This window comes from Suncus etruscus, chromosome 1 (assembly GCF_024139225.1).
Source record: "Suncus etruscus isolate mSunEtr1 chromosome 1, mSunEtr1.pri.cur, whole genome shotgun sequence".
NCBI lineage: Eukaryota > Metazoa > Chordata > Mammalia > Eulipotyphla > Soricidae > Suncus > Suncus etruscus.
Window position 1 is genome coordinate 126,085,992 of NC_064848.1, and position 21,635 is coordinate 126,107,626.

Sequence of the window (21,635 nt, forward strand, 5' to 3'; positions counted from 1 at the left end):
TGTCACCTCACTGATCCTCAGAAAAAAAAGTAAAGAACATTCTCATGGATGAGTGAAAATTTTCTCTGACTAGGTAAGGAGAAGGTCAAAATAAGTATATCTGAGCTGTCAGCTCATACTGGCAGATTGCTTTTCAGAAGGTCAGCACACACCTGACAAAAGCAACTTACCAGCTTGGGAGCTGGTGAGGTCTATTTGTTAAGAATACAACTCTTGTTCTTAAGACAAAGAAACCCAGATTGTAATACAGTAAATATTCACAAAATAGTGGTTCTGGTCCATTGGACACCCTTCTGAGTCTTTATTTTGAGAGCAGGTAAGAGGAGAGATGTGTATTTTTCACCAAGCAAGACAGCAGCAGCCCCAGGCTGGCCTTCAAGAAAATGAAAACAACAAAATCCTGGCCTTCGAATGTCATCCATTACACAAGCCTGCATAGTCATGCTGCTGCTCCTGGGAGAAAGGACTACATTGGGTCTTGTAGAGCCAATGCAGGATTTTTTAATAGATGAGTAAAACCATGAAATGGCCATGCGAGGCTGGATGATCTAAGTGTGGAATGGACACTGGGGGCTTTTGTGCATGAGCTGAAGCTGTTGGTAGGAATACAAAGGAATACAAAACCCAAGGCAGGGTTTTGACTTGTTCCAAGCCCAAAAGGCTACCCAGGCTGCAGTGATAAGGATGCAGCCTAACAAAGCCTGGTTACAGGATCCAGAAAATACCTAATGGCACTTCAGAGTAATTTAAGAAGATGGATCTGTTGAGGCAAACAACCCATTCACTATGACTCAAAGTCACAGAAAGATCATGTCTTTATTATAGAAAATGCTAGTCAAGATCTCCTATTGTGTGGAACTACTTCAAATATCACAGAAAATAAATGAATATTACCTGTGCCTATGTTTATCTTTATCTTTTTATTTCTTCTGAGAGGAACTTTACAAGAGAATTTGACCTGAGTGTATTCTCTCATTCTCTAATTTTGAATCATTAGTGCCATATATTCTTTTAAAAGACCCAGATAATCAAGGGCCTAGCTATAGAATCATGGGTTACTGAGCCGCTACCAAACTCTAAAGAGGATGAGTTAAAAATGATCTTCACAAAATGTGTATTTCCACTAACAAAGAGATCCTGTTTCAGAAGTAGAAGTAGAAACTAATAACTCACTTTCTTCCCTTGCCTTTCACAGTGCTTGCTCCCACTACCCCTTGAGATGGTTGCCATAGGCTCCCTTATCCAGCAGATAGTCTGTGCAAGTTTCTGCATGGATATATCTGGTCCCCTAGTTCCTTATCAGGAATGATAAATTCAGTGTAAAAGAGAAATAAGATCTGAACTGACCTAGGAATAAAAGGAAGAGACAGAAAAGAGAAAACAATGAACATCCCATTGGAAGCTAATATTATTTAGAAGCGTTGTGTTAATTCTGAAACAAACTCATTTCTTTACTATATTAAAGTGCTTCACTGTTGGAGACAGAGCATGGGATCATGGGGTGATGGGGTCATGGTGGCTATCTGCTTAGATTCCTCCACCTCCCAGTATCAGTTTCCTTAGATATGAACTGAGAGCTGAGGTGTCCTCTGAATGTTTCTTTATCTCACTATCTCCATTAATTTATTACAGCTGATGGCTTTGGGACCCAAGGAGAAACTATCATCCCGAAGCAAAATTCAGTGTGACTCAGGCTAAACCCACAAGCCAGGCCTCCACTTTTCCCCCACTTCCTCACCATGGGCCTACACTGAGCTCAGAGCAGCGACTCACCCTCCACTGTTCCCACACTCCAACTCTACAGAATCGAAAGAGGAAAGAGCCACTTTGGAATTATTAGACAGCTAATTCTGAGGTCTGGAGTGGGAAAGAAGAATAATCTGCCGTTTTTTAAGAGAACAGATGAGAAGGCAAATATGATAAGAAAGTACTTCAGCAAGATGTTTCCTGCAAGCCTCTGTCTTGATGTCCTGCTATAAAGCAAGGGAGAGAGATAGCAAAGACTCAAGAATTAAGAGAATGAGCTAGCATCAAGAGGTTGAAACCAGACACATATTATGAAGGAGACTGTTAGCTCTGTAAGGAATCACATTGAGAACAAGAGCCTATTTTGGTGAGGGGATAAGAACTAAGTATCCACTTCACCTTTCTCTCATTAAATCTACAGAATGAGGCGGCAGCTTCTCTGTTCTCCCTAGATGTCATCTTTTGGCTCAAGACAGAGGCTGACCACAATTTGTATACTGAGTTCTCATAATTACAGCTGGATCTTTTAATGATAGTCTCCCTCTCATGATGTGCTTGTAACACAATATGCTGGGGTTCCTAACTTTATACACAAAGCTCTGTGCCATTTGCTTGAGCCACAGTATCTTGTCATCTTATAAGCAACAGATGAACACAATTAACTATGACAGGACTTTATAATGTGCTGGAAGGGTAATGGGTACTAGCTGATGCTCCTCTACCCATGTGGCCAACTTCTTTTAGGCCTCTGCTTATGGGACAGTTTCCAGGCCTCAACTCAGCTTAGGAAATGTCTCTATCAGCTTTCAGTTTCCCTGATCATGCCCAGTGTTTGCATTCTCAGTTTCAGTTACAGAATTCCACAGGTCACCTGCATAGTTCTGTAAAGACACATTTTCTACTTTTTCACAAAGTAATTTTCCTCTATATTCTTGAGAGAAATAGAGAAAACTGCCAGCTCATCAATCTTCTGTTTAAATGCCCTTCAGATCCTAAGCAAGAAGGAAGTTTCACTCCTCAAGGTTTTTCCTATCGAAAAGGAAGCAATGCCAATAATCACTTCCTGGCATTTCTACTATTACATTGATTCAAAACTGTTCCAGAGGGTAACGGTCCTGCTTTGTGACATCAAATTACTATGGAAGTAAACTTTGGGTCTTGAAAAAGATACATTCCTAAGCTATAGCTTTTTCAAAGATATCATTCTTGAGGCAATTACCAACTACTCCTGGAGGTTGTTCAGGCAAAAGCTTTGCTGGCTCTTTTTAAGAATTTAATTTCATTTAATGGTAACAACTACTTCCTTTTCTCTGCCCTCCAGATAAAGGAAGAGTTTCTGAAGTGTAAGCATTTGTTGGAAGACCCCGAGAGAGCTCCATTGATGTGTTCTCCCTCTGGTCAACAGCTCTAGAAAGAGAAAACTTCTGGGGTGGGGTAAGGGTGGAGTCAGAGATTTGGTCCCACCCTTCATCTCTCTAACAGCCTATCAGGACCCTAGAATGCCGAAAGTCAGAGAGACAGGGCAGGCATTGCATACCACATGTGGCATCAGTCTTGGGCCCACAGGAAGGGAGAGGCTTTCTGCAGACAAAGGTCATATGCTTTGGAAATATCTCCCTAGACAACCCAAAGGCCCAGTGTCCTTGCAGATCCATTGGCGTCCTTTTGGGAGGAGGAATGGTGGATGATGACCTTCACTGGGATCATGTGGGAGTTGCCCACTCAGCGCTCTTGGGGGCCTTACATGTGTGCACATCCAGGGACTCTAGGCAGTCCTGGCAGCGCACGGCACAGCACCAGTGGAACTTGCACTCGCACTTGGTCATCCGGGTGACTCGGGAGGTGTCATAGCCTCTCCCGCAGCACATAACTTCACAGCTGTCCATGCCTCGGGAAGTCAGGTTGCACACACGGCCTGCGGTACCCAGGGAGCCTGGAAGACAAGCCAGGGAGTTGTCACTAATACTTGTAGGTGATATACAGTAGATCATGGAAAAGAATCATGCCTACTACTCTGGTGCAAGGCACCTCTTCTGAGGAGACACTCAGGATGGGTCATCTCTGGGAGTCAGCTGCAGCCATCCTACTAATGCCTAGGAAATCAAGTCCAGGAAGGCTCCAGCTTGGCCTTTGCCACCTGACTCCAGTATGCCCATTACTAAGTTGTTTAACCTTTTGAACTGAACCTTGCCCAGCCTTGAACTGATAGATCATTGGGAAATAGATAGATCATTCTAGCAAGACCAGATCAGAATTAAAGAGGTATCTCCCATTTCTTCCAACCTTGAACCATTCAGAAAGCAGTAAAGCCAAAGTAGAGTCTCAAAATGTGTCAGGGTGTGAATACCTCAGAGGGAAGTTATGCTGTATCTTCAGACATGACTTCACTGAAAAAGAACAATTCTAGTGGTGAAGGGGTGATGTGGTAATCATTTAGATAACCCCTGAGGAAGGAACAACATTCAGCTATTTACCCCCCTCATGCCTTGGGCCATACAGATAGATATGTTGGAGACTCCTGCTGAAGCCAAAATAGACTTTGAATGAACAAGACTATCATTAAACACATCTTAGAAATGACCACCAGACACCACCTTAGTTACCAAGGGTTTGCTCAGTAGCAATATATATCATGTGTTTGTTTCTGAAAAAGAAGCTCAAAGATGTTCTAGACCTAGAGAAGTGCTCAAAATTCTTCTATAAACACGTTATCTGATTACGAAAAGAAGTGTAGTCAACGTTGTTGAAGAGTCAGCTTGGCTTGCAATGATTGTGCTTTCCCTCCTGCTCAGAGAGGTGCTTGTAGCCCTGAAGAGCAAAAACACCCAGCTGGGCAGGTAGTTGCGATTGGACCAAGGGTGGATACCTGACTCATACTGGGAGAATTAGATTTCCTTGGAGATGTGTGGTTTTAATGAAGAATATCACTCTCAAATATAAGCTCCTTCATAGTCATCTGCAGCCACACTGAAATCTGAGGACTAGAGGAAATACAGAAAGAGACCAGAACAAGGCATGGGTGCAGAGAGGGTACCAAGACATAGAAGACAAAAGTCGCCCAGTTTCCAACTATTTAAATGATGATTTGGTCCTGCTTCCAATTCTTCCTGAGGCCTATCTGCATTCCAACATTGGGGATTCTTTACCTCCTGAATAAACTTCTGTTTTTAGGTTAAATCACTCCAAGTTCTATTACTAACAATCAACAATTTGCAGTAATTTACAAACCTAGATTAACTAAAGTCTTTATTAAAACAAGAGTAATTTCTCTCAGTGGGAAAAATAGTGATTAATTAATCGATCAATTAATTAATAAGTCACTTAATTTATTTCCAGTTCTGCAATCATTTAACTAGGAATTTACGCCACTTCAAATTCCTTACTTGCCTCGTGACTGCATTTATCACAATCCACAGTGTGTTGGAATTATTTATATAATTGCCATGCTGCCTTGCCTGTCAAGAAGGACCAGGGAAGCAGCCAGGTTCAAGAGGAACAAGGGGTCAAAAAGAACAGAGGGTTAGGCAGAAACTTCTCCGCATGATCAGGCCATCGACAGCAGGAAGGCAGGCAAGGGAATATCATGAAGACAGGAAGGATGGCAAAGGTCAGGGGTCAGGGTAGAGGGTGGGTCAGCCAGGGATGGCTCTGAGTCTGTGATGTGCTGAAGAAGCAAAGGGCTAGAGGAGACAGCAGCAGGGAAGCATACATGGAGGGCAACTATCAGAATAGTTCAGAGGATGATTGCACAAAAACACTCACTGCCAAATGCTGCCTCTTAACAGCACACCCATTATTTCATTCTATAAACATCTGGTGAACACAAACATGTTGCAAATAAATCATTGTTTGGGGTTTGGGTGGTGGGGAAATAAGATAGCTAGGATTCAGTTCCTCTTCTCAGCGAACTCAATAAATATAATGAATAAGTAAATATGTAAAGAGATTACCATTGCTTTGAAATAATGGTTCTATTTGATGTATATCTATTGTAACCAACAGTAGTTTTGTGGCAAATTCTATTGCAGACCAAGCATAAAGATAGTAATGAAATATGGTTGTTTAGAACTTGGACAAATTTGGGTTCAAATCCCACTTTTACCACCTATTAAATGTGTGACCTTGGGGAAGCTACTTAATCTCATTAAGCTTCAGCTTCCTTTCATGAAAAATTTGATTAAAAAAAACAGTTCCTTCCTCATAAGCTGCCACGAGGATAGAATAAGATAATGAACGGAAACGTGAGGAGTAATAAGTGCTCAATAAATGTTAACCACTTATGAACATAACAAGAACTCCTTGAATACTTACTATATGCAGAAAACAGTGTAGGGAACTTGGAATTTATCTGTGAAAAAAACAAAGGTTCTTCCCTAAAAGCTTGTTTTTGTTTTCTGGGGGGGGGCAGTGGTTAAACAAAAGAAAGTTTTAAATAGTGAGGCTTAAGAGAGGAGATGGCATTAGAGAAATGACATAAAGGGTGAGCAGAAGGGACCAGAGCAATAGCACAGCAGTAGGGTGTTTACTTTGCATGCGGCCGATCCAGCACAGACATTAATTTGATCCCCGGCATCCCATATGGTCCTGCAAGCCAGGAATAATTTCTGAGTACATAGCCAGAAGTAATTCCTGAGCATCACCAGGGTAAGTAAGTAAATAGACAAATAAAAATGCTGAACAAAATCTTTGAGGGGAGAATGGAATGGCAGGCATTCAGGTCAGGACCTGGTAGAGATGTTTGGAGGACAGTTTCATTAGTCAATGTAGAGTCTGCCCATGAAAGGGAGGCAGCAGCAAAAGGAGGTTCAGAAATCTTCCTTTCTTGCTACAGTTGAGATCTTTAATTTCACAGCAGGAGTTGGGCCAGTCCAGATTTCTAGTGAAGGAAAACAGTGGAAATGATCAATATGGAAGAGTCTTAGAGCAGAGAGGTATCCTGGATGAGTTCAGGTCAGAGATAATGCATATGGTAGAATCAGGGCAAACACAGGGCAAGCTGAAGAAAGAGAATAAAGGGCCTGAGAGATAGAACAATGACAAGGTGCTTGCCTTGTACATGGCCAAGCTGGATACAATTTCTTGCACAATGCAGAATTCTCTGAGCTCACCAAGAGTGATCCCTGAGTACTGTAGAGTATGGTCCAAAATCCAGAAAGATTTGAAAAAGTAAAGAGGACTTGGTGTTTCACTGACTTAGAGGATGTGTCAAATTATAGAAGATAAAATGGTTTATATTTGGGTCCTGAGTAAAAATGAACTTCTTTGGAGGATAGGGGTCAGTGAATTGCCTATTGACTAGAAGGTAGGGAAGCACTGTAAGTGAGAATGATTTTCCACTGTATGTGAGAAGAAGTTTAAGGAGGTCTGAAGCCCATGATGGGGGTGTGTATGTGTTTTTATTTCTGTAGGTCTCATGGAACTAGATGGGTGGTTTGTTATGGAGCCAGAGATAGCCAGCATGATTCTGCAGGCTTTATTTAGCAGGTTAAAAATGAATCAATGGCATGAATGCTTTAAAAGGCAATGATTTATTTTGGGGGTAGCAGTAATAAAGGCATGATAAGGAAGCTTTTAGTAGTCTGATCATCTTCAGGTTCTTAATCAGGGCCAGGTTAAATGGGTGTGCTAATTTGAGACAATTCACTGAAGGAGATACATATGTCCTTGAACTTTTCTGAATGTCCTTTCTATCTTCATTTTTTTTTGTTGTTTTGTTTGGGAGACACCCAGCTTTGCTCAGGAATTACTTCTGTTCGTGCAATCAGGGATCACTTCTGGCAGGGTTTAGAGGGGACCATATGGGATGGCAGGAATTTTACCCATATTGTCCATGTGCAAGGCAAGCACCCTTTTCACTGTGGTATAAAACTCTCTGTATACCTTTTATTTATCTCAAGAAGAAAAGGGAGAAAGAGGAGGAATGCAACATGTAAAAAGATAAGGCAATCTAGAGGAGCAGAAAGCTGTTCAATGTAGCTTGAATGTAATGTTCAAAGGAGCAAATGGTAAAAGATAAGCTGTTATAAAGAGATGAAGGGGTCTAACATTTAACCCAAGGACAATGGAAAACTATTTGGTTTTGTCCCAAAAGGGCTATATAACTTGATTTGAGTTTCAGGAAACTTTTACATGTGTTGTCCTGGGGTTGAAGGAATTGAAGCCAAGGAGTCAAGTTGAAAACCAAAGAGTGATTTGGGCAGGGCAGATTGTGGCTGGCTGCAGACAGTGGTGGGGGAATGGGAAAAGTGAATGAATTCCAGAAAAAAGGAGGCAGGAATGATAGTACCCAGTGATATCTGACTTCTTGGGTGAGTGGGTGAGAACAGTGGGACTGAGTGGCTGGATCAGTATTGGTGTTATTCTCTGTGTTTGGGAATTTCTGGTTAGGACTTTGAGAAAAGAGAAGTATTTTAGATCTCAGTATGTATAGTTTTATGTGGCCTGGGTTATCAAGGAGGAAATTTTCAGATATCCTCTGACACTCAGGAGAGAGGACAAGAAGATGATGCCAAATATGAAATCTTTTGGCCAAAAGTGGGCACTGATGTCACAAGTGTGAATGAGACACCCTTCCACACCCACACTCCCAATCATTTTCTCTAGATACCTGAAGCTTAAAGAGGGTTATGCTCACCATCTTTCTCAGCCTTGAGTAACCATTGAATGCAAAAATCTGAACTAGAGCAGAAAAGACTAATTGAAGTAGAGATCATCAGGCAATGAGATGTCTCAAAGGTTCAATGTACAGTTATAAAATACTGGACAGCATGATTAATCTGGGCACATACACTCCACATTCTACTCAAAAAAAAAAAAAAGAATGAAGGTCCACAGGAAGCGAGATGAGTAAGAATATTTGAAGGTTGCGAGTCAGTGATATGAGTGCCTGGAAGGGTTGTGAGCACCTCTGAAGTATCACCAGCATCTGGAATGTGTCAACTGAGAGGGGAAGGGTAGGCTCTAAGGTCTAGAAATAGGATAAGGCTGCACTATGAGAGATAACACTTTGGCCCTCTTTTGGGGCAGATCCATTAGATTCCATTAGATCTCACTAGATATAATGACAAGAAGGATAGTTTTGACTACTTTTGTCATTTGCTGTGATTTGAGCAGAACAGTTATTTCATCAAAGCCCCGAAAAGATTCTTTTTAGAGTGCAAATAAAATTTGTTAGCATATTTCCTTCATCAAAATTCTAGTAAAGAATAATTTACTAGAGAAATGAATCAGAGAGAGAAAGATAGACATAAAATGACTGCATATGTTTGTGGAATATGAAAAAAAGATAGTATAATAGTAATATTTAGAGACAGTAGAGATGAGGGCCAGGAGGAACATGGTAGTAAGCTTGCCACAAAGAGCAGGGTAGTGCAGTTAGGGCAGAGAAGAGAGCACTATGACAGTGATAGTTGAAAAATGATCACTCTGCCACTCTGGACAAGAACTGAGTGCTGAAAGGAGAGAAGGTGATGTGCATGATACCCTTCATTAACAATATTGTAAACTACAGTGTCAAAAAGGAAAAATAAAGAGAAAGAAAGAGAGAGTGATAGAGAAGAAAAACGTCTGCCACAGAGTCAGGCAGGGTAGGCGGGGGGGGGGGGGGGGGGGGAAGGGAGGGAAACTGGGGTCATTGGTGGTGGAAATTATGCACTTGAGAATGATGTTGCGTGTGTATATGTGTGTGTGTATATGTGTGTGTATGAAGTATATAGCCAAAATTCAACTCAATCATGAGCAACTTTATAATTGTGAAAAAATGTATTATGAACAGCCTTGTAAATCACAGTATTTAAATAAAGTAATTTTAAAAATTAAAAAGATCATTTGCTTGTTTTAATTGGGGGATCACACCCAACGAGGCTCAGGGCTACTCCAAGCATGTAGTTCTTGGATGAAGGTGTATACCTGATAGTGTGCCAGCCCTTTGAGCTATCTTCCTGACCCATGAAGGCACATTCTTTTTGAGAGGTTTAGGGTTGGACTGTTTTAGGGCCCATCAATCAGCCTTTCCTAAACAAACATCTCCATTATTCTTAAAAGATAAGAATCAAGATTATGCATATGTGTGCACACTCACACATCATTTTTGTTGTGGTGCCACAATGAGTGGTGCTTGGGTCAAGTTGGTACTCCTGGTAAGCTCAGAGGACCATATGGGCTGCAGAGAATCAAACCCAGGTCAGCCACATGCAAGGCAAGAGCCCTATCCACTGTACTATCATCTGGCCCAACACCCACACATCTTTTATAGAAGGAGTCATTAATTTTAAGATATGTATGTTTGCTTTTTTCTGAATAGCTGGGTCACATTCTTATAGGTAGATTATAGAGATAATATACCAGCTATTTATCACTAATGAGTCATAAATTGTAAATCACAATGGGGACCATAGGGCTATAAAAGCGGCTCCCACATCAGCCATAATAAATTTATAAGCACCAGTTTTCAAAATTAGATAGAAATGAAGAGCACCGGGGCCAGAGAGATAGCACAGCGGCGCTTGCCTTGCAAGCAGCCGATCCAGGACCAAAGGTGGTTGGTTCAAATCCCGGTGTCCCATATGGTCCCCCGTGCCTGCCAGGAGCTATTTCTGAGCAGACAGCCAGGAGTAACCCCTGAGCACCGCCGGGTGTGACCCAAAAAAAACAAACAAAAAAAAAGAAATGAAGAGCACCATCTCTGCTTTTACTTTTTCCCTCTTCCATTCTCCCCATTTTTTATCTTATTTTTTTAATTTTATTGTATGGTTCATCCTTAGAGAATCAGTATTTATGGATTAAGTCTTGTGACAAGCATTTTGAACATTCTGTCAGTTGATTCTCATAAGTTTATAAGGTAGGTTCTTTTATTTTCCCTATTTTGGAAACAAGAAAATAGAATTTCAGAGAGTTGCCCAATGAGAGGCAATTCTGGGATGTGAAGCCAGCTTGTCTAACTACAAAGTTTGACTGTGAGGATATTGGATATTCAGCAAGTGCTCAGGTCCAGAGCTCTACTAGGCTGCCGACAGCAGGCTCACAGGCGTGTCATCAGCTCATTAGCATCTTTCTTGCTCTCTCCCTTAATCATTTTATCAGGTGAAAAACTTGCCAAGATCCTGACACAGAACTTTGGGGAAAGAGACCTTTTTGTCCTGCTCCTGTTCTGCCATAAGCAATGAAGTCAACTACAGTTATGTGAGAAAAGGAAGATAGTATTCATTAATATGGTCTTAATGGTGCTCATTATACTCTTGCTGTACAGATATTCCTGTTGAATTCCTGATATCTGTATGAAGAGTAAAATTCAAATTCTTTCTTTAAATTCTTTTTAATTTAATTAAAAATTTTATATAGTCATCATGAAATTACAAAGTTATTAATGACTAGGTTTCAGCCATAATGTTTCAACACAGATCCCTTCACTAGTCTTGATAGGGTTTAAAATTTTAATTTTAAAATTTAATGAAAAAGCTATCGTTTACAAAGTTATTGATAGTCAAGTTAAAGTATATACTATGTCAACACCACTCCCATCACCAGTGCTCCCATAGTCCATCATCCCCCACCCCACAACCAACCTCCCCAACTTCCTACCTGCCACCATAGTAAGCACATTAAAATTTGGTGGTTTCAACTTAGATCTCATGTTTTCAGTGTTGTGGAGTCCAAGCTTTGGATATATTGCTATTCTCATTCTTCCACATCTCCAGTATAACCCAATATAATGCTCATCCATTATTTTCCTTTCTCTTCTTTTCTGCTTTGCTTTTTTTCTTCTCTATCCTTTTCTATAGGCTCTGGAGTCTTAGGCATTCACTCCTTACTACATTATATTTCCTAATACAATTATTTTATACATCACAGGTTAGTGAGATCATCCTGTGTTTGTCTTTCTTATTCTGGCTTACTACATTCAACATGATGTCTTCCAGTTCCATGAAATTAAATTCTTTACAAGACCAGAATGTATACCTCCATGAGTACTCCCAGGGTGGGTTAAGTGTATGTCACACACAAATGAACAGACTTGGAATTGGTAAGAACCAAGAACTTTTTGGTTCAGGAAAGCAGTAGTCATGCATATTTCCATATAAAAGAAATTATTTGAGCGCAAGAGCAATAGTAGAGGTGGTAGGGCACTTGTCTTGCACACAGCTGACCTAGGTTCAATCCCTGGAATCCCATATGATCCCCCAAGCCCTGTCAGGAGTTATTCCTGAGCACAGAGTCAGGTGTAAGTCCTATTTTGACGTGATCCCCAAAACAAATACAAACAAAAAGAAATGACTTGAGCTTACTCGTTACTGATCTACCTACAGGATTTTATTTTAAGGTCCTCTTAGCCATATGCAAAAGCCAGACAGATTCTGATCAGTCAAATATTCTCATTATTCAGTAGCCATTAAAATGTGTCTAGTCCTAAAAGAAATCATCTAAAGAAAATGACCATATAATCATTTTCCTCAATATTTTCAAAAAATACACACAATGTTGGAATATTTTGGAATATTACACATAACATTTACCTAAAAAATGATCCCCCTATTGCTTTATATTGTTTCCTTTTACTGTTCTTTGGCTTACACAGTGCATCTGAGAGAGGAGTGACGGGTTGATGCTCATTTAACTTTTAGTTGGAAAATGTGTCCCTATGTGTGGCACACATGAAAAAATCACAGTCTCAAGAATGTGACAGATTTAGGCCCAATGAGCCCAAACTTCTTTGTCATCTTCACTTCATACTGCCATGAGTTCTCAGCCTGAAACCAGTGGTGATGGGCAATGCAGGATCCATACCAACTCAACCCCTCAATGTAAGTGCTTTTCTCACACTAATTATCATGGGAACCCACATATGTAGAAGAAAAAGGAGTCACTAAATAGCCTAAGTTTGGGGCCACATAACCCACTGGTGGAATCAGGCTGAGGGACTTGACAGACATGAGCATCCCATCCCCAGAGTTATAAAATTAATAGTGGAGTCAGGTTCCCAGTGCCAAAACATTTCTGTCTCCAGCAACATGCATCTTCCTGACAGCAGAGGAGGAATAAGGGCTTTTGTTAATAGTTCCCAGATCCATTCTTCTGGGACCTGGAGGGAGAGCGCTCTCTCTTTCTTTCTCTTTCTCCTTTGTTTTCTTCTTTCTATCTCTTTCTTCTTTCTATCTCTTCTTTCTTTCTTTCTTTCTTTTTCTTTCTTTCTTTCTTTCTTTCTTTCTTTCTTTCTTTCTTTCTTTCTTTCTTTCTTTCTTTCTTTCTTTCTTTCTTTCTTTCTTTCTTTCTTTCTTTCTTTCTTTCTTTCTTTCTTTCTTTCCTTCTTTTCTTCTCTCCTCTCCTTCTTTCCTTCCTTCCTTCCTTCCTTCCTTCCTTCCTTCCTTCCTTCCTTCCTTCCTTCCTTCCTTCCTTCTTTCTTTCTTTCTTTCTTTCTTTCTTTCTTTCTTTCTTTCTTTCTTTCTTTCTTTCTTTCTTTCTTTCTTTCTTTCTTTCTTTCTTTCTTTCTTTCTTTTTCTTTATTCTCTCTCTCTCTCTCTCTCTCTCTCTCTCAAAATAGACCTGTATCTTTGAAACTCTTGCCACTCAAGGCTGACAGAAGCCCATATGTTTACCATTAGGGCAAAAAACAAGATTCATTTGAACTTGGCATCAAATATGCTGTTTCTCTTCTACTTGACTTATATGTTGTCACAAATGACACCAATTTATCTGGAGGACAAAAAAATTTAAGAACTAATGTCAGGACCTACACATTCATCTAGCTGGAGGGTCAATCTCTTCTTCACAGAATGGACTGAAAAATTAAAACTAGGAAAGACAGTATTTCCACTTATCTCAAATGGTTCCACATCAAGTTTGGTATTAGAAAAGTCTTATTTCTATTAGCAAATTCAATCATAGAATTAAATTTGTTGAAGGCAAACTCTTCTAGGTTTTCTCTATCGGGCATTTTGAGTCTACTCGAATTTATTTCCCATTGTTCTCAATCCATGCCCCCATAATAAGGCTTCTCCATACTACTCCCAGTAAAATGACTTTTATTTGTTTGTTTTTTAGGCCACATTTGGTTCTGCTCAGAGTATACTTCTGACTCTGTGCTTAGGGATCACTCCTGGCAGGGCTCAGGAGACCATATGGGTTACCAGGGATTGAATATGGAATGACTATGTGTAAGGCAAACTACTCTACTCTAGCTTTGAAGTGACTTTTTTTTTAAACATCACAATTATGTAGACTGTTTTCTCATGACCGTTACTTTCATTGCTATACTAGACTTTTCTCTTACTTCTTTAGATAAAATTTCCCTATTCCTCCTTAATCTGGCTTACTTGAAGACCTTCCCTAGACCATCTTTATTTGTTCAAGGCCAGCTAACCTCTTTCTTCAGCTTCCTAGTGTATGTTATATTATCTGTGTATTGAATGGTTGGCTGTTTTTTATACACATGACTTCTTCAGGCAACTGCTTGGGTCATGGAAGCTTAGTTATGACCTGGTGAAAGGCACTTTCCCTTCACATGGCTGACCCGATTTCTGGATCCCCGTTGGTCCTATGATCCCTGCCAGAAGAGTGATTCCTAGGTTCAGAGCTAGGAGTAAGCTCTGAGCATGGTCAGTGTGGTTCAAAGCCCAACATAAATGAAAAAGAAAAATTGTTTAAAGGCTAAAAGAAAGAAATGAACCATTAAATACTCACATCTTGAGACCCAGAGAAATTTTGTATTTGACTATTCAATTAGTAATCAGTAAAAATAGTAATTTCCCAATCCTCAATGCAGCACTCTTGAATCTTAGAAATACAGAATCTGTATAGATTTCTTATTTGTTTGTTTTGAAGCACACCTAATGGTGCTCAGGAGTTACACCTGGCTCTGCATTCAAGAATTATTTCTGGTGCTACTGGGGGACAATATGGGGTTCCAGAGATAGAACATGGGTTAGCTGTAAGGCAAATGCCCTATGTGCTATACTATCCCTCTAGCACTGAGTCTGTATAGATTTGAAGAAGAGATTTATTACACCAACACAAACTGGGTTTCTTACAGAAAGCTTAAATAAAATAAGTAAATGTATTATTTTTAAAGTACTTTAGAAAGTGCCTTTTTATAACACATTAACAAGGTATCTATAAAAATTAATAAAATGTTTTTGATTTTTATAAAGAGGATTTAATTTTGGTAAACTCTGCCTAAGTTCAAATTACTTTGATGTTCAAAGATTTCAGAATAAAAAAATAAAATTTATTTTATTTTTCTGAACTTTTATTTTTTTAATCAGCTCTGTCACTTAAAATAAGGTGTTTCCTAAAAATGTGGTATTTCTAACAAGTTTATATTCTGGAAGTTTTTCAGATCATTCCCATAACAAAAAACAGCTTTGATATGAAAAGTAATTTTGCTTATATTAACAATGAAATAAGATGAACTATATAACAATTTTGCTGACATTAGTAAATAATAAAGATCTTACAAAGAGTAAAAGAACTGAATAATCAGTGGTAATTTAAAAGCAACACATAGAGTTTGTTGCTATGTTTATTTGAGACCTTTTAATCATATCCAAGAAAATCTGCCACTAAGAATTTAAATAGTTCATTAATGAATTTGAATATGAAGCAAAATTTAATCTAACACTCAGCTTGAGCTTAAAGGGGGATTTTCATAGGTTGTGTATCATAAAGTGGTCAATGATGAGGAAGGGTAGGCTTAGTAATTACCTGTCAAAGTTGTCCTTTAGCCTGGAAATTTTACCACTATAAATAAGAATTTCACTCAAATACCAAACCTACTTTATATTGTTTAAAACTTGTCCTTCAGTTCAATTCAATACAACCTAACACAGATTTATACGCTATGGGCTGGGTATACAGTGTGAACAGAGAAATATCATTCCTTTCATCATGGAATCACAGTTTAGCATGGCAGAGAAATTACAAATAAATACTTAATGAAGTTCACTTTAATTGTAACAGGAAATATTACATGCAAAAATAAAGAAGAATGCTGAAGCATTTTGTATTCCTGATACATTTGTTCAAATGAAGTAAAATACACTTATATAAAGAAATTTACTCAGAGAAATGAGAAATGTGAGAAGAGAGAGAGACAGAGAAAATAATCTGCCCTCTGGTCCACAGGTCTCAGCAGAGGTTTGGAAAGGAGAGAAAAGCCCAGGTAATGTGTCTATTTCAGAGTAAATCCCTCCATGACCCTTTCAGCCCAAACTAGTTGGTGCCTTTCACAAAACAGAGACCTACACTGGCCTGGGTTCTGCATTTCAGGAATCTCTGCACTCCCCCATCCTATCCCTACAATGGGGTCAGTGGTGGAGCCTGAGCATGGTCAGCAGCATGATTTTGAGTTAATTATCCACCAAGATGTATACTCATAGGGGTTTTCTAATACATTTTAAGGAGAACCAGTGATGTCTTGAGTGTGGCCATGTGTCAGTACTATAACCAATGACTAGTGGGCTCATGACTGAAGCAGTAGAACGATTGGCAGTGTTTTCTTTTTTTCTTTTTTCTTTTGTTGTTGTTTTGTTTTGGGGCTACACCCAATGACCCTCAGGGGTTACTCCTAGCTCTGTGCTCAGAAATTGCTACTGGCTTGGGGGACCATATGTTACGCCGGGGGATCGAACTGTAGTCCATCCTAGGTCAGCCACCTGCAAGACAAACACCGTATTACTGGGCCACTGCTCTGGCCCCCAGTGTTATTTTCTTTTCTGAGAGGGGAACCTGTGGAAGATAGGTTACAAGGATACATAGATCAACAGTTCAGTTTTGAAAAGAAGTAAATGGAGAGAAATGTGGGAGATCCGAGCTGAGCTGTTATTTTTATGGATGGAGTTTGCAATCAGAATGAGGAGTGAAGGTATGAAGGAGAGCTGAGATATCACATACAAAGCCAAAGCAGTGGAAAAGACCACCCATGGTGAAGAGCCAGAGAAGACCTGACCAAATCCTGAAGCTCTTTAAAATTTGGGACATTAAAAAAAAAAAGAAAGAAAGAAACCAGCAACTCAAACTTAAAGAGACCAGTTAAGGAGGCAGAAAGAAAATTGGGAGAAAGTAAAATGAGAAAGATGAAGGAAATAAAGAATTTTAAGAAGAAGGAATCTCATTGTATCATGGTCATTAAGAGATGGCATGAGAATCCTAAATAGTACTTACTATTTTTACAACACAATCCTCATGTCATGGAAAAGATGACTTATACATTTCACTGACAGATTTTTCATATTTTGTCCTGGCTTGTCAGTTTTAGCACTTTGTGGATATCAATTTTATGAATGTCTACAGTAAGTCTCAAAGCAGAGAATGAGGAATACATTTTATTTTACACATTAAAAATGACAGAGAAGGTGAGACCTAATAATGGAATAAGGATTGAACCTCAAGAACCACAACATTCCTGGCCAGGCTCAAGGATGCCTTATACCTTGCTTGTGTCTCATGGTGACTGATCCTTGGCTCATCTACAAGGACCAGTAGGCGTATGTAGCCCCAGGCCAAGGACTAAGAAGTCTTCCTCATCTGTGCATTCCTGGAGCTTATCATAGTGTCTGGAATATAGGAGAGGCTCAATAAATATTTTTTCTATGAAGAAACGAGGGACTTCGGATGGACTGGTGGGAATTGGACATGCAGTATCAAAATAAGATCCACCCATTACTATTGGCTGACATGTTGTTCCCTTGTTTTTAATCAGGTCACAATCACCACATTCAAAATTTTCTGTAAGCAAGGCCCCACCACAGGGCATGTCTAGAACACGAATCTCTGTAAAACGTGGCTGGGATTATGTTGCCATGGGTGACTAGCAGTTTTCCAAATATCATTTTCTGTGGGAAAAACCAGCGAAAACTGAGCATTACACTCATGGAGTCAGCGGCTGGCAGCCAGGTAGCTGTGAAGCTTTCAACAGACAACTGCTCAAGCCACCACAGAAGTGCATTTGTTTTGTGAACTTGACGGCAGAAGAGGAGGTGAGTTGCTTCTTTCCCACCCGTTGGAGAGGGAGACCTCAGAGTGACCTCTGGCCCAGGTCAGTGTTTTTACATCAGAACTAGTGAAAGTGGCCTATGATTAGGTGCAGATGCATCTCTGGAGAGGATGGCAGCATTCCTTAGTCAGAGATGAAACTATCTCAAAGTTAAGGACTTCTTTGATTTACAGATGCCTGGGGCAATAACCCGAGTAGATAACCACAGAACCACCAGAATACTCATCCCAGAAAGCCTGTCTTCCAATACCCAGCCTCCAATTTGGTCTGCAAAATGTCACATGCACAACATCACATGGCTGTACCCTGAATTGGAGCTCTGTAAGTATTTATAGTTGAACCTCAAAGCACTCCACTTTCATCAACCGCAGACTAGGGGCAATGTCTTTTGTTCTTTTTCTTGGGGGTGGTGGTGAGAGACATACCCAATGTGTTCAGGCCATACTCCTGGCTCTGCACTCAGAAATCACTCCTGGTGGTGTTTAGGGACCATACGAGATGCTGGGGATCAAAACCAGGCCTGCTACAAGCAAGACAAGTGCCTTATGTACTACGTCTCCAGCCCCAAATATCTTTCTTAATGGATTTCTTAGTGCTTCATTTCTTATGAATAATTAAGTATAGCAATTTTCTTGAAGACTTGAAAAGGATCTCTAAGCAACCTGAGCTAAATATGGCAGAAGCGTAGTCTGACCACTTGAATTCCCACAACTTTGTGGCTTAAGCATTCTATGATGCTCCCACGACTTCACACACTTGTTTGCACATGTCACGCTCTCTCACTAGCTATTACTTCTTCCATATTTTAAGATGTAAAGTAGGACAGTGAGAAAAATATAGATTTTTGTTCTGAGTTTTTCTTTGTTACTTACAGCCCATGAATATCTTGGACAAGTTAAGTGACTTTCAGAATTGGAGTTTCTTTTTCTATAAATGCGTGACAAGATAGGGAAAGGGTACACCAGGACCTGAGTAAAAACCCTATGCTCAGTTGTAACTCCCTTCTGCCCTATCTGGCATGTGGCTCTGTTCTTACCCAGAAAACCCCGAATCTTGACTGACACTTCCACAAATCTTATCAAAACCTTTCTACCCTGGCACCACTATTCAAACAAATCACTTTGTTGAAAGTGATTTGAAAGTCTTCGTTCAGTAATCCCAGTTAAAATGTTGATGGCTAAGAGACACTAAGGTACTTTCTCAGAGGAAAAGAGGGCACCTGAAAATCTCAAAAAGATTTTGGCATGTTTCTACACATAGGAAGACACTTTTTATTCTGGGTAAGCCAGAGTGAAAGAATGTTGGTGGTGATATATTCAATAGGCCTCAAATACAAAACTTTTTTTACTTTTTAAAAAAGAATAAGCTCAAAAAAAAAAAAAGAGTAAGCCTTCCTGGAGTGTTGTTGCTTTTGTTTATTTTTACTCAATACTAATTTTAGAAATGAAGATAGTTAAAGAAGTAATTTTTTAAGTTTCAGTGTGCTTAAGTTAGAGAAGCTACAGAATCACTAGAATAGTCACCCGAGATTCTGACTCAATTGATCTCTGACGTGAGAAAAACAGTTTGGAAAACAGTGGGCGAGAACTCTTAATTTCTCTATATCACAAACCCAACATTCAGAACAAACCATTAATTTCAGTCAAATGGGTTCATTTAAACAGGAGACAGGTGCTGACCAGGAAGAGATATTTGTCAAGTCCAAATATGTATAGCTTGACAATGTTTAACATCATTATTTTTCTCGTGTGAGTAAGTTGAAAGTGTTCCATAAACCATTGTACATAACATTGAACAAATGACATCAGCAGGGGATTCAGAATGGTGCAGCTGTTGGGAGGCCCGAGGCCTGAAGTTCCATCCTGGGCACACTTGCCCCACAAGAGAGTGTGATCCTGGGAGCACTGACTCTCAGGTTTCCCAGTCATTTAACAGTGTGTGACATCCACTGAACACTTCAAACCAGGGTGCTAGTCTCTGCATGGCAATAGGAGGCTACAGTGACAGGAAGGGTGTAAATGATAGCAACAAAGCCAAATGGCAGGTATGAGAGGTATGATTTAAGAAAATTGGGCCCGGAGAGGTAGCACAGTGGTGTTTGCCTTGCAAGCAGCCGATCCAGGACCAAAGGTGGTTGGTTCGAATCCCGGTGTCCCATATGGTCCCCCGTGCCTGCCAGGAGCTATTTCTGAGCAGACAGCCAGGAGTAACCCCTGAGCACCGCCTGGTGTGACCCAAAAACCAAAAACCAAAAAAAAAATTTAATGTCATTTTTATAATATCAAGAAAAATACCTGTTATTTGGTTTAAACTAGACTGTAGACTTCTAACTTATTTTCAAGCCAGGATTCATGTGATGGTAATACATTTCAAGCATGTGTGCATTCTACTGAGAAGAAAGCAGGCCCTTCCTCGAGAAGAGTCTTTCTATGAAGAATTCCTGTGGGACATTCACAGGCTGAAAGGGTGTTTAGCACCGAATCACTGTTTTTGTCTATGCTAAGATAACAGGGCTCACAGAAGGATGGCACATAAGTCAATGCACAAATTTTCCCATTTGAGGGGTTCATATTCTGTCTTCTCTCTCTGATCCTCTGAACAAACATTAGATGCTACTCAGAAGTTTCTGGTAGAAAATAGTAAGGATATGTAATCCTCCTGGCCCCGTGCACCCGTAAAACTGAGCAATACTGCAGAGGCTGCAAAGGCAGGCCTGGACTCTTTCTTAATCATCAGAGTGGAAGGCTTGGAGTGAGGAGGGGGGGAGGGAGGGAGGGAGGGAGGGAGAGAGAAGTGAGAATAAAAAAGGTTGTCTTTAGAGAACTATACATGATTCAAACAGGCAAACAATGGGAAGACCCATGTAGGATTACATACTAACGGAGCAGATAGCTGCCCAGATTACCTGCTATTTTAGGATCAGGAAACAAAGCAGACCCAGAGAGATAGTGCAGTGGCTAGAATATTTGCCACATATGAGGCTGACGAGCACCTCACATGGTCCCTGAGTCTATCAGAAGAGTGATTCCTAATAGAGCTAGGAGTAGGCTAAGTGTGCCCCCAAAACCACCTCCCTCAAGTTAAAAGAAAAACAGAATGGTGTTCTTTGACAGGGAGGAGAAAAAAGGCAAATGTGTAAAAATAACTGAGAGTCCCAAGAAGGTATTAGAAATGAGGCTCGGAATCTCCATGGTGGGAAAAAGGAAGATATCAATTTCTTGTACTACATATGAGGCAATTAAATATGCTTTGTCCATACCTATTTGCTTCACTTAGGCAATATGCTTCAATTGGAAAAACTAGAAGAGATGTCCTGAAGCAGCAGGCTTTGTAGCATTTGTAATAAGGTCTCACAAGATCTTTTCACAACACATGTCTTCGAAAATTTGGAAGGGCAAGTGTCAGGGTCCAAAGTACCAGCCACCAGGCCAGTTATACACCTCCCTACACACACCCAAAACCAATAAAATGTTGAGTATTGAATCTGCCATTATTTTGCTCAACTCATCTCAAGTAAGATAAGCCCTGATAAGAACCAGGGCTGTGTATCTTTCAGAAAAGAAGATACCAATGTAGTTCATGTAGATCAACCAGGAGCCACCCTCTTCTTATTTATGTTTTCTCAAAAACCATTTTCAAGGCATTGATATCATAGGGCGGCCCTCAGGATTAAATAAGAACATGTGTGCAATGATCTTAGTCCAGTATTGGGCACTGGGAGTTCAAACAGAATTGCTAAAATGGATCCTGATATCATTATCTCTGCTTCTGAGCTACTGAGGAGACTAAAGGCTCAACAGCTGGTTACAGCAGAGGGGCAGCCACACCCTTGGGCCAATCTTGTCTCAAAACACAATTTTCATGGTGATTTGGCTGAAACTTTGGCTTGACAGGTAAGATGACT

The 21,635-nt window shown here is 40.1% G+C and overlaps 1 protein-coding gene across 1 annotated transcript in view; it reads right to left on the minus strand.

Annotated features, from left to right (window-relative positions):
* Positions 1 to 837: 837 nt before the first annotated feature.
* WNT2 (Wnt family member 2) overlaps positions 838 to 21,635 on the minus strand; it is a 49,889-nt gene continuing 29,091 nt past the window's right edge. Inside the window, exon 5 of the mRNA XM_049771036.1 lies at positions 838 to 3,679. Coding sequence (XP_049626993.1) covers positions 3,450 to 3,679 — 230 coding nt within the window. The 3' untranslated portion in view covers positions 838 to 3,449. The remainder of the gene's footprint in view (positions 3,680 to 21,635) is intronic.